This window comes from Miniopterus natalensis, chromosome 4 (genome assembly GCF_054644295.1).
Source record: "Miniopterus natalensis isolate mMinNat1 chromosome 4, mMinNat1.hap1, whole genome shotgun sequence".
Taxonomy (NCBI): domain Eukaryota; kingdom Metazoa; phylum Chordata; class Mammalia; order Chiroptera; family Miniopteridae; genus Miniopterus; species Miniopterus natalensis.
In genome coordinates this window covers 71,721,918-71,734,006 of record NC_142084.1, presented here as the reverse complement: position 1 = coordinate 71,734,006, position 12,089 = coordinate 71,721,918, and the positions used below count along the sequence as shown (strand labels likewise).

General features: G+C 57.9%; 1 protein-coding gene across 1 annotated transcript; it reads right to left on the bottom strand.

The window, feature by feature from the left end:
• Nucleotides 1–4,037: 4,037 nt before the first annotated feature.
• On the bottom strand, nt 4,038–10,576 carry ARRDC2 (arrestin domain containing 2). Its single transcript, XM_087816053.1, has 8 exons — nt 10,321–10,576; nt 7,457–7,523; nt 7,101–7,248; nt 6,502–6,604; nt 6,157–6,413; nt 5,832–5,994; nt 5,418–5,572; nt 4,038–5,174 (listed from the first exon to the last, which is right to left on the bottom strand). The coding sequence occupies exons 1-8, from the start codon at nt 10,574–10,576 to the stop codon at nt 5,121–5,123; spliced, it is 1,203 nt and encodes a 400-aa protein (XP_087672179.1). The 3' UTR covers nt 4,038–5,120.
• Nucleotides 10,577–12,089: the final 1,513 nt, after the last annotated feature.

Genomic DNA, 12,089 nt, shown 5'->3' with positions numbered 1-12,089 from the left:
TTCATTGTTCTTCTCTGTGAATCCCCCAGACAGCTGCCCAGTGTGGCAGACACCGATGGCCGCCTGCTGAGACACCCATTCCTCCTGGGCCCCTTGCCCAGCCTGATGCTTTCTGGGGACTTTCCTGGCCTTCTTTAAACAGCAAAAATAAGGTGGGGAAGACTCCAGGGCAGGGAAAACGAGGGTGGAGGCCACGTGGGCAAGTTTGTGCACACCCTGGCATAGGTTCGATCCCACGTCCTGTCCCTCCCCATAACATGGAGGCCGCAACCACTTCCACTGGAGTGTGGGGGGGGTCTGCACGTGAACACCTCTCAAGCCCTCAACCAGGGCTGTGGGCGCCCAGCACTGAGGTGAGCACGGTCATTACTGTTGTACCTGTTTGGACAGGTGTTAGCATTCTTGATGCATGTGTGCCTGAGTTCACTGGCCCATTTCTGTGTATCTACATGCATATGTGCATGTGTGTGCTTCTGCATGTGTGTGTGCATGAGGACTGTCCTGTGTGTAGAATCCTGCGGGCCTAAGAGGCAGAGAGACCCAGCTCCTTGCTGGAAAAGATGCATCTGTTGGAGAACTCCCTGGGCAAAGGCTGGAGGGCTGGGAGATAGTTGGGTGCAAGGAACAGTACAGGGGTACAGGGAACAGCAGGAGGCTGCAGGGAACAGCAGGGGCACAAGGTCAGGAAGGCTGAGGGGGTTGGGGAGCTGCGTGAGTGAGCCTGGGCAGCTTTGGCTGAGCTGAGTTTTTGTAGGAAGTGACATCAATCCTGAATTATTCATTGAGAACCTACTCTGTGTGCCCTGAGCTAGGGACACAGCACGGCTTTAGGGTAACAGAAAACACCACAACAAGTAAATATATAACTCAGGGGGAAGATCCAGAAGCAAGATGCATCAGGAATGGTAGGGGACCTCAGGGACACTTTGGCCTAGAGACCAGAAGAGTGTCCTGAGGAGGTGATGTGTGATCTGAGGACTGCAGGAGAGAAGGTCCTGGATGATCTGGGGAGAGGAAGCTCCAGGTGAAAGGCACAATAGGTGCAAAGGCCTTGAGGTGAGGATGAGCTGGCAGAGGGGCCCCATTCAGGAAGATCTAAGCCCACAGCAGGGAGGGGAGGCATCAGGGGGCATCCCTGGCAGGGAGCAGGGCCACTGGGACAGGCTGTCCTGTAACTGGAACCCAGCAGGAACTTGTTCCCCCTCCTGTCCACCCTCAGCACACCCTGCTTAGGACAGAATGTGCTGGGAGGAGAGGCCAGTGGTGGCTTGTGTCTGGTGGCTGGAGCAGGGTGGCAGGAGGATTCCTGAACAGCAGCCCTGCTGGGCCCCCTGCCAGCAAGGGCGGAAAACAAGCAGTGGAAGCTCTGCCTGTCTGTCACCCCTTACTCTGGGCCTGGCCTAGCCACAGCAGGCAACGGAGATGGTGAAAAGGTCAGAGACTGACAGAGACAGAGAGATAGTGAGCCAGAGACAGAGATAGAGAGGTAGTAAATGAGAGAGACAGAGATGCAGAGATGGTGAGAGACAGAGACAGATAGTTAAAGTCAGAGACTGAGAAAGACAGAGACAGAAGGATATTGAGAGAGACTGAGATAGCAGTGAGAGCCAAAGACAGACTCTGAATGGGTGCCAGGTCTGATTTGGGGGTCCTGGGAACAAGTACAAGGCAGTGATACTCTCACTCCCACCAGAAACTTTGTTTACACCAGAGTAGGGAGGGAGTCCCCTCTGGTCACTCACTCGGTTGACAACCCCCTTCACACCTGTTATGCTGGAGCCAAGGACACAGCTTTAACCTAGCCCTGTCCTCAAAGGCCCAGACAAATAAGTGAATATTTAAATAGGAATTCAGAGAGTGATGAAGGCTATGAAGACAATAGGACAGAAGGATGGGAGAGGGAGTGAAGGGGGCCATGGTGACATCAGCCAAGAGGTTGGGGTGTCCCTGAAAAGATGAGGCTGGGAATAAAGAAGAGCCAGCCATAGGGAAGAGCCTTCAGCAGAAGGAACCTATGCAAAGGCCCTGTGGTGGGAACCAGCCTAGGGTGTTTGAGTAACAGCCAGGAATGGAAAAGGAGCTAGAAGGAGAGATAGGTGGGAGGTCTTAGGAGCCTGGGGAGGGGTGGGATTTTATTTTAGGAGAAGAATATTTGGCCACTCTTCTCTATGCCTTATGGGCCCCTCCCTATGTTCAGGGAGCTCTCTGGATTCTGGACTGCCTTAGCCAGCTGCATCCTGGTTGTCATTTTTCTGAACCAGAAAATCCATCTCCTTTAGGGATCAGGTTCCCCATAGTTGCAGATGCAGAAGTCCTGCCAAGCCTGCAGGGGAGAACCTTTTGTAGAACTGTACCCACATCTGCTGTTGCAATAAACACTTTGGACTCGTCTCAGTTTGGGAAACTGGGTTCTTGCATCTTGCACACCCCGGGCAATGGAGAACTCATCTTCTTGAGGCTGCCAGTTTGGGGTTTGGGTGACTGTGCTGGAGAAAGTTCTCCCCTAGCCCCAGGGACCTTCAAGTCTGGCACGCTCAGAGCTGGATGCCAGGTCAGCTGCCCAGAACAGATGCTGCTGGAGAGGGAGCACTGGGTGGACCCCAGGACCAGAAGCAGTTGGAAATCAGGGCCCAAACTCAGATCAGGGAAGGGGGTGATGGAAGCTGTGGAGGGGGTGTCCCAAGGTCTCAGACGGAGAAACTAAGGCTCAGAAGCAAGTGACCTGCCCATGGTCACACAGAGAGCAACTGTTCAACCCAGATCTCCCTGGGTCCAGTTCCTAGGTCCCCCCCCCCCCCCCCCAAGGCCTCATCCCTGCCCCTCATCCCAGGCGATGAAGATCCTGAGCGGCCAGTTAATTTTCAATTTTCAGGACCTTTGGCTGGCTGGTGGGCACAGCCTAGGATTCAGACCAGGGCTTCAATTGGGCCTTGCCCCAAGGGGCGGGGCCTCGGCTGCTGGCAACACCGAGCGGAAAGTGGGGTGTCCTGTTGCCTGTGGGGCATGGCCTCCTGAGTTTCAGAGCCCGTTTTGAGTGGTGGTTCCATCAGTCCCCACTGTGGGATCCTGGGCGAGTCGCCTCACCCTATTGGACTCACTTTCCCCGCCTGCAACACCAGGAGAATTACAGCCTCCCACCCGTGGGGCTGCCTTAACGCCCAGTGAGTGTCCAGACAAATCCTGTACATGTTGGTCCACGTGAGCCCTAGTCACAAGGGCCAACATGTGGAAACACCTCAAGTGTCCAAAGACTCAGATGCCCCTCAACCGATGACTGGATGAACAAAATGCAATCCGTTCACAGTGGAATGTTGCTCAGCCATCAAGAGGAGTGAGGAGCGGACAGACGCTAGAACGTGGGTGAACCTTGACAACATGCTGAGAGAAGCCAGTCACAAAGCCAGTCACACATCGTGCGTGACCCCATGGACATGAAATGTTCAGAACAGGCAAATTCACGGAGACAGAAAGTGATTTAGTGGTTGCCAGGGGGTGAGGTTAGGGAATGGGGAGTGACTGCTCACGGGCGTGGGGTCCCCTTCAGGGTGATGAAATGTTCTGGAACTAGACAGAGGTGATGGCTGCACAACATTGTGAATGCGCTAAACACTACAGAATTGTTTACTTTAAAACGGTTCATTTTACGGGATGTGAGTTGTACCTCGATAAAAACAAACAAAAAAGCCCAGACTCAGATAGGATCCTCCTGCAGCCCAGAACCGTCTAGCCAAGCTTCTTCCTCTCCGTTTGCTGAGAACAGAGGAGACCTCTGCCTGTCCTTTACCGTTCACATTCCCAGCACCTGTGACTGTGCTGGGGGGCGGTGTGTGTGGAGCGTGGGGGTCTGGCTCCAACCCAAGCTCAGCCTCCCTATGTGTCCTTAGGCCTCAGTTTTCCCTTCTGGACAATGGGCCCCTCAACCTTCTTTGGCCTGGAATTCAATCAGAGATTCTGACCCAGGATGGTGGTCAAGGCCACCCATCTTCCTTGGCAGCTGGGGGAAGAGAAACCAATACACATAGCCTCTTCCTCCACACTTTTATTTTTTAAAAATAATTGTACAAAAGAGAACAATTAAGGCTTAGAAATGCTGAGACCCAGGCTGGGACTCTGCCCCAGCCAGGGCCAGGACTCTGCAGTAGGGGCTTGTCTAGCTGCTGCTCCATGCTTTGTTCCTCTGGACCCAGGGGTATCCAGAAGCACACTGGCCCTGCTGTGTGACCCTAGGCTGACCTCTGTCCTAGGGCCTGGGTGAATGCTCTGCTGTCATTATCTTGAAATTCTTAACACTCCTTGAACAAGGACCCCACATTTTCATTTGCAAGTTATGTAGTAGGTCTTGTCTGTCCTGCTCTGAACCTGGGGTTTCCAGGCCATACAGCTCTGTGTCTCAAGTGCCTGGAGAAGCCCCCAGGCAGTCTCAGCCTGGGGTAGGAGTCTCCAGCTTTCTTTCAGAAGCTTCAAAGGCTGGAGCCACTACCCCTGACACCCACAGGTCCCACATATCTCCCAAGACCTGCTTCCCTGAATGCCTCATTCCTGGGTCCTCTCGCCTGCTGGACCTTGTAGTGTGACCTCAGCTGAGGCACTTGCCCTCTGAGCCCCAGTTCTAAGAAGAAGAAGGGGTCAGTCTCCAAACATCACTTAGCTCTGACCTTGTCCGACTTCTTTTTGCTTGGCTGTCTTCTGAGCTCTTATTCATAATATGCCAAAGCTTCAGCTAAAATGCCCTTTCCTCTAGGAAGCTTTCTCTGCTTCCTCCCTGGACTCTCCCAGGCCTTCCTATGGTCCCACAAGACTGGAAGTATTTATTCCTGACAGTGTCTCTCCCAGATTGGAGTCTCCTGGAGGAACCCCAGCTCTATCCACAGGCCAGCACAGAGCTTGAACAGGCACTCGGATCCTGCACCAGGCATCTGATGCCTTACAAGGACCAGATAAGTCGGATGCCAGACTGGCTCTTCCTCTGTCCTGTGTGAACAGCCCTGCCCTGTTCCGAGACTTGATTTCCCCAGCTTCAGGACAGTGAGGCTGGTTCTGCTCTTGATCCAGCCACTCCCTGTGTCCACAGTGGCTGGAAGCACATGTGCAACCCCATCCCTAGAGGTATCCACTTCCACTCAGCAGGTCATGCAGCGTCGCCTCATAGCTTCAGAGGGGGGGTTTGGATCCTCCTGAGGGAAACAAGCCCATCAAGCCTCAGGGGGCATGAGAGGCTCAGAAACACCCCTCCCTGCCCTGATAGTCTCCAACCCCTAGAGCAGACTGGGGCTCAAGGCTGGTTCAGGCCCTGAACATATATATATATATATATTTATATTATTTTCATCAACATTTAAAACCCCCCTGTCTCCCACCCCCATCTCAGCTCCCAGGGCCTGGAAAAGCATCGGGGTTTCTCGGATCCTCAGGCTCACCTCAGAGTACAGGGGCGGCGGGCGGTAGCGGAACTCTTGGATATAGGCAAAGAAGGGGCCTTCAAGGCTCATGTCGGAGTCCTGAGGTAGTGGAAAGGGGCTCTGCCCCACGGCTGCCACACTGTCTGCCACAACCTCCGAATACTCTGGAGGGGCTGGAAGTGAGAGGCGAGGGGGTGAGGGTGGTGGTGGCTGGGGAGCCCTGGAATTGGGGACAATGGCTAGGAGCCTGCTAGTGCCAGCTCTGGGCTTCTGGGCTGTGTGTCCTCAGGCTGGGATTCTTGGGGGATCTGTGGTTGCCAATGTGATCATTACTGTGCACTGTTACACATGGGGTCATTAAGGTTGGAGAGGACATGTTGGCCTGCCACCGGCCTCTCTACCCCCCGGGGGACACCAGGATGGGACACTCACCCTCAGGCTGCTCTGGCAGGGCCCCCAGCCTCCAGTCTAGCACAAAGCTGGTATGGCTGCCCACACTGGACGAGCGGCTGCCAAAGGGGTGTAGGGGGACAGTGCCGATGACCAGTGGCAGTTCCAGGAGCAGCTTGGATGTGCCTGGAATGTCCACACAGACCTGGAGAAAGGAGCCACAATGGAGGGTGCCCCGGCAGCCTCATCACACTTGCCTTCTACAGAAGGAGGCCCTTCCCAGAGGCCCCAGCTCCAGTCTTGGGGGGACCCTATCTGGGGACAGAGCAGATGTAACCCCCTCCCTCCACCTCCTATGATACTCCACCTTGAGGGCGTAGTCCACATGCAGCACGCGGCAGTGAAGGATGGAAGGGCCCACGGGGGGGATCCGAAGTGCCCGGCCCTGCCACAGCGCCCGCCGCCCCGGGCCCACAGGCTCGCCCGCGAGACTGGCCACCACAGCATGCTTCTGCTTGCGGGCGCCTCGCGCCATGAAGGTCTGCGTCTGGACCACGACTGCTCGGGGCAGCACCGGGCGCGTGGAGCCGTTGTCAATCTCAGCGAACACAGGGATTACCTCACCTGTAACGGGAAGTGGCAGGGCCTCAGTTTCCCCACCTTCAGCCCTGACACTGGCCCTCCTCCCCATCTGGCTGCACCTGCCTCCTACCTGGTGTGTAGCCCTTGCGGTCGATCTTGGCTGAGAGGGAGACGAGGCCACGGTTACTGTACCAGGATCGGGCGATCTTCTCCCGAGCTCCTGCTTGCGGGGCCTTACAGGGCAGAGGAAAAGAACATAAATGGGTCGCTTTGTGGAGTTTCCAAACTATCCCCAGCTGAGGGAAGACTTGGGGCAGGGCCCAGTTTTCTGGTTTCTTTTTCACAATCTAGGAAATATCTGTAAAATGGATCTAGGAATATGACCCATCTCATTAAGCTAAAAATGAAATTGAGCAAGCCAGTGCTTAGTGTATAATTAGTGCTCAGCATGCCATTATTATTTTGTGCCCTGACTGTGCTCTATTTCACAGACGGCATCTGAGGCTCAGAGAAGGTGAGACAATTGCTCTGAGCCACAAAGCAAATTGGTGCAGCTGGAATTTGCACCAGGCTGCACTGACTCAACAGACATTCCCTCCCAGCCAGGGCCCAACTGTGACCCGCACTTTGTGACACTTTGTGAAGGGGGGTGAGGAGCCAGTTGGAGTCACCCAGCAGCCAGGCCCCTGTGCTACCATCTCATCTCCCCACGGGCAGCCAGCCACACACCAGCAGGGCAGGCGTGTTGATGTCCACAGGCTCGATAACAGTAAACACCTTCCTTGCCCTGCGGGCAGGAACCCAGGGCCGGTGCAGGGTGGCCTTGATGCAGTATCTGACACTGCCGTGTTTGCCCTCGAATGACGTCACCAGTGTCCTGGGGTGGAAGGAAGGGGCTTCAGGGTGGCGCCATACAGAGACTAGCAGGTTGGGGATTCCCAAAGACTTAGGGGGCTTGAAAGACAGACACACTCCTGAGGGCCTCCCAGTGGAGAATCTTGGGGGTCAGAAGTCCCCAGATACTGAGCAGTGGAGTCCCAAACCTGGAGGTACTCTCCCACAGTCCAGCACCCCAGATGACTTACTGAGGCAGCTGGAAGCTGAATGGGAACTCATGGCGCCCAGCAGGCAGCATGGTGGTCTCTCCAGTGTCTGCAGGTAGGAGCGAGAGGGGCTAGCTCAGTGGCTGAGGGGTTCCCAGGGCGCGCAGCACGTGTGCCACGCAGGGGTCCCGGGTCCTACCTGGCCGGAGAAGCGTAGCATGGTGGCTCAGGACCTCCAACCGCTCGCTATAACTCTGCGTGTAGGCGGTGCTAGAGCCGGAGCTGCGAGACTCGCTCCAGTGCACGTGGGCGCGGCCCCGCGCGCGAAGCCTCAGGGCGCCCACGCGCGCTGAGCCGGTCAACTCCAGCAGCACCCGGCCGGCTACGGCCTGGCCGCCGCTGAACACGGGATCGGCGCCCGCGCTCGCGTCGTCCAGCTGCACCGCGAATGCTTTCACTTTGTCGAACAGCATCGCGCCTGGGATGCAAACCCTGGACACGCGGACCCTGGCCTCGAATCCCCGACACGGCGCAGCGAGGTGCGGCCGCCACGGCCTCAGGACGCGCAGAAGCTCTCAGAGCCGCCACGGATTCTCCCGGCCTCGGCCGGCGCCACGTTTATAGGGCAGGGCGGGGCGGGGGAGGCACATGCCCCGCCCCGGGAGGGAATGAGCCAATGGCGCGGCGAGGGCGTGGCTCCGCCCAGGCGTGGAGCAAAATAACAAACTCCCAAGGGAACTGGGCTCCACCCCGGTGGACCCTGGGGTGCAGCTGAAGCACTGGAGACCAGACCCGGTCTCTGGCGGATCCTGGGGGTAAAAAGGGAAAACAGGCCAGGAAGCGGGGCCTGGGCCTGAGGTCACTCAGAAGGACCATTCGGTCCTTTGGCTTAATCATCAACCCGCCACTACTTGCAGACGTGACTCGGGCATGTGTAGCCCGGGCTGGAGGGGTGTGGAAGGGCCTGGCCCCAATCGAGGCGCAGAGAGCCTAGATCACCCGGGCCTCAGTTTCCCCTCTGTGCAATGGGGAGAAAGTCGGAAGTCGGTGGGGCCTCCCTATCCCCGTGCACCTGCTGCCCCCCTCCTCTGATTTGAACCCTGCTCAGCTGGTAACCCCGGACTAGTGACAACCTCTTGGAGACTAAGTTCCCACGTGCCGGAAGAAAATAAGTCCCCATTTCATAAGGCTGTGCATGAATCACAGTGTTGCCCCTACTGGACACCTCCCAGAGTCTTGTTCACGGGTCACCAACACGCCGACACTCGGCTGCGCCTAAAGCACCTGAGCCCCAAGCGACATTTCTTTTCCAACTTCCAGCCCCGGGCAAACGCCTCCTAAACCTCTAGGCCTAGCCCTTGTGCCCGCTTCGGGCACCTCCAGCCCTGGTGCCCCCACAGACAGAGGCCAGTGCAGGGGAAGCTCCAGGCATCCCCGAGCCCAGGGCTGCGATGTTACCTCGGGGCGGGGATAATCCCTCTCGCGGCCTCAGAGAAGAATCTTACGTTGGGGTTTCTGAACCCGGAGTTGCCTCCTCGCTATCTGCGGGGCACCTGCGCCCTCTAGTGTCAGCGAGATGCACTGCTGCTCGATGCCTACCGTGGCCATTCCTTTGAGTCTGGCTCTGGCCACGCAAGGACGCCCCCTGAAGGCCTCCGCACCCCCACAGTATGCCAGTGATACGTGTCAGAGGAGGGGCAGAGGCTGTAGACTCAGTGATCAGCCTGGGGTCTGCTTAAAGGAGGGGACTCTGGGGCTGAAATGAGGGTTGGGACCTTTTGTCAGGGCCAAGGGGAGCCAAGAGAGGGGACAGGAGGCCATAAACCAGGATGAGGTGGGGGATGAAGTGACTCTAGAGGGACAGGAAGACTCCTAATGAGCTAGCATTTCCCTCAGTCCATTTTATAGATGGGTCCCCAGAGGCCCAGAGATAGGTGGGGTCAGATAGCAGATCAGAAAAGCTTCGCTCCTCCAGTGTCTTGAGGAAGCCACCAGTGAGTGGGACCAGGGGAACTGTAGGGTGAGACCAGCCCATTTCACTTGAGCTGCAGGAGAAAGGAAGTTCCTCTGGGGCCCCTTCCTGCCACACCCCATGCCTGCTAGCCTGTTTCCACAGCTGGTCAGACGAGAGTCCCCTGAACCTGGGGGCTGTTGGGACAGGCTGCAAGGCCAGGTCTGAGTTGCTTCCTCCTGTGCATATTTTGAAGATGGGTATAAGGGGAGTGATGGAAGGGTTGCCCAAAGAGGCCCACGTCCTCCGCAGCTTTCTGTAGCCCCTCTTTTGCTCCTGACTGGCCGTGTGGCTTGACAGTGGGAGACTGGGGTTCGCTAGGGTAAGATTCCCAGCCTAATCTGACTTCACCCCAAGTCTCCTCTCCCCCTCACCTGCAGATGCCACCAGAACCCCAGTCCAGGGAAGGACTTGCCCCAGCAAACACTGTGGGCTAACCTGAGGGAGGGTGCGGTGCACTGGCTGATCAAGACAGGGGCCTTCTTTGGGAATCAGGGACCCCAAGCTTGGGGCTAAAAGGGATCCTGGGGTCCACAGAGGATCTCCCTGCTCCACCAAGGGATTCCCCCAGACCGAAAGTCCCCACCACACCACCACACAGCCTCTAAATCGAGGGTGTCTGGGCTCTGGAAGGCGGGTGCCCAAATCCTGGGAGGGGTTCCCAGAAAAGAGGGGTTTGGAGGGGGTAGGTGGGTGAATGTCCCAGTGGAAGAGTCCAGACCCTGGGGAGGAGGTCCCCACTTCTTGAGAAGGGTCACTTGACTGCACAGCCTCTTAAGTGGAAAAGCTCCTGGCTCTGGAGAGGGGCGCTCAAACTTGCTGATTGGGAAGAGCAGACCTGGGGAGAGGGTGCCGAGGGGATACTGGCCACGGGGCGCGAGGGTGAGCGGCTCACCTCGGAGGAGCAGCAGCTGCCGCCGCCGCAGGTATGTCTCCGTGGCCGCGAAGTCGCTGGAAACCGCGTTGACGCCCACAGTTCGGCTCTCCAGCCAGTGCGTCGTCGCCCGGCCGTGGACGGCCACCTCGACCGTCCGCACCCGCAGCGGCACCGCCGCCTCCAGCAGCACCCGGCCACGCAGCCGCTCCCCGCCGTGGTACGCGCCACCCCGCGCCAGCTCCAGTTGGAAGCTGCGCACGCCCCCCAGGCGCATGGTGCGGCCTGGGTGCACCTAGCGGGGGGCACCGCGGGTCTCCCGGGCCTCAGAGCTGGCCCTCGCCACCCCGGGCGCCCCCGCACTTTCTCTCCCTCCGCAAACTCGGGCAGGCGCCGCGGGCCCGGGATGACTTCCTGGTCCTCCGCGGCCAACCCCGTGACGCCGCCGGGCAGCTGGGGACGTGCCTCCGGAGTGCCCGCGCCGCTGATTTTGCCACCCCCCAGCGCGGGGAGGGCCGTGTTTTTGTAGGGTCGGCGCGGGTGAGTCACAGGCGGGCGGGGCGGGTGTGGCTGGATGTGTGGAGGCAGCCCGGGGGCTGTGCCTTGTGGTCTCAGGCCTCCCCCACCTGGCACCTTTTCGGCCCTGGGGGCTGCCCCAGCCTCCCCCCTCCTCCCGCCCCTGTCACCTACTGGTTGTTACCCAAACATACCAAGTTCAGGTCTTGCCTCTTGGCCTTTGCACTGGCTGTTCTGCTGCTAGGAACGCCCTTCCCCAGATCCTTTCCCACCTGACCCCCATGCCCAAATGTCGCCTCCCCAGAGTCCCTTAGCCACTCTCTGGCATTGTGTCTTTATGGCTCTGATCTCTGTGTTTGTGACTGCTTTGTGTTTACTGTGGCTCCTCCATCAGGCTGGGTGAACCAAAGGGTGGGCACTGTGCCCTATTCTCATCACTGGATCTTACAGATGAGGAAACAGAGGCCCCCAGAGGGGCAGCCACTGCCAGAGGCACCCAGCCATGGCAGTCACAACTCAAACCCAGGTCTTACCACAGCCCACTGGCACCTCTCCACACCCTTCTCTCTTGCACCCAAACTATCTCTGCAAGCCAGGTGGCCCATGGCTTTATCAGGGGCTGCCAGGGCCTGGGCTCCCTGCTGGGACCAGATTAGCCTCCCCAGGGGCCAGGGTTCCCCTCCCCACCCCCATCAGGGTCCAGCATCTGCCTTGTGCCCGCCGCCCCTGCCTGACCCCAATACCCCAAGCCCAAGGCATGGAGGGACTTTTCTGATTCTACTGTGTTCAGAACCTTCCCTTCCAGCCCCCCCCCCCCCAAATGGGCCACTTTAATCCCAGGATTGCACCATGCCTTCCCCAACTCATACCAACCCCCCATGAAGTGTCCTCCACCAAGTCTGTGTTCTTCATAGTGGCCTGTGGATCTACAAGTTTGAGTCCTGGCTCACCCCTCCTCACCCTGTAGCTCAGGCAGGTGGCTTCACTTCTCTGAGCCTCAGTTTTCCCATCCTACCCTGGTCAGGTTCCAGGGAAGAGTCAGTGATAATTTACACCACATTCCCTGTATACAGCAGGTGCTCAATACATGTCCAATGAAGACGGAATAGCCCTCCTCACCTGTGTCAACTCCCCCACTGGACTGTGCTTCCCTGGCACCTGGTCCACAGTGGGTGCTCCAGCAAAGCCAGCTGGTCAAAGGGAAGGCTGTCTGATTGTCCACTGCTTCCTGAGGGGCTGGGCCACATCTGCTGCAGGTCCCTCTATCAGTGCCG

Coding starts and splice junctions, on each gene's coding strand:
- ARRDC2 (XM_087816053.1), bottom strand. CDS start 10,576: ATGCGCCTGGGGGGCGTGCGCAGCTTCCAACTGGAGCTGGCGCGGGGT. Junction 5,995..6,156: donor ATGTGGACTACGCCCTCAAG/GTGGAGTATCAT, acceptor TCCTTTCTCCAG/GTCTGTGTGGACATTCCAGG. Junction 5,573..5,831: donor CCTGCCAGAGCAGCCTGAGG/GTGAGTGTCCCA, acceptor TCTCACTTCCAG/CCCCTCCAGAGTATTCGGAG.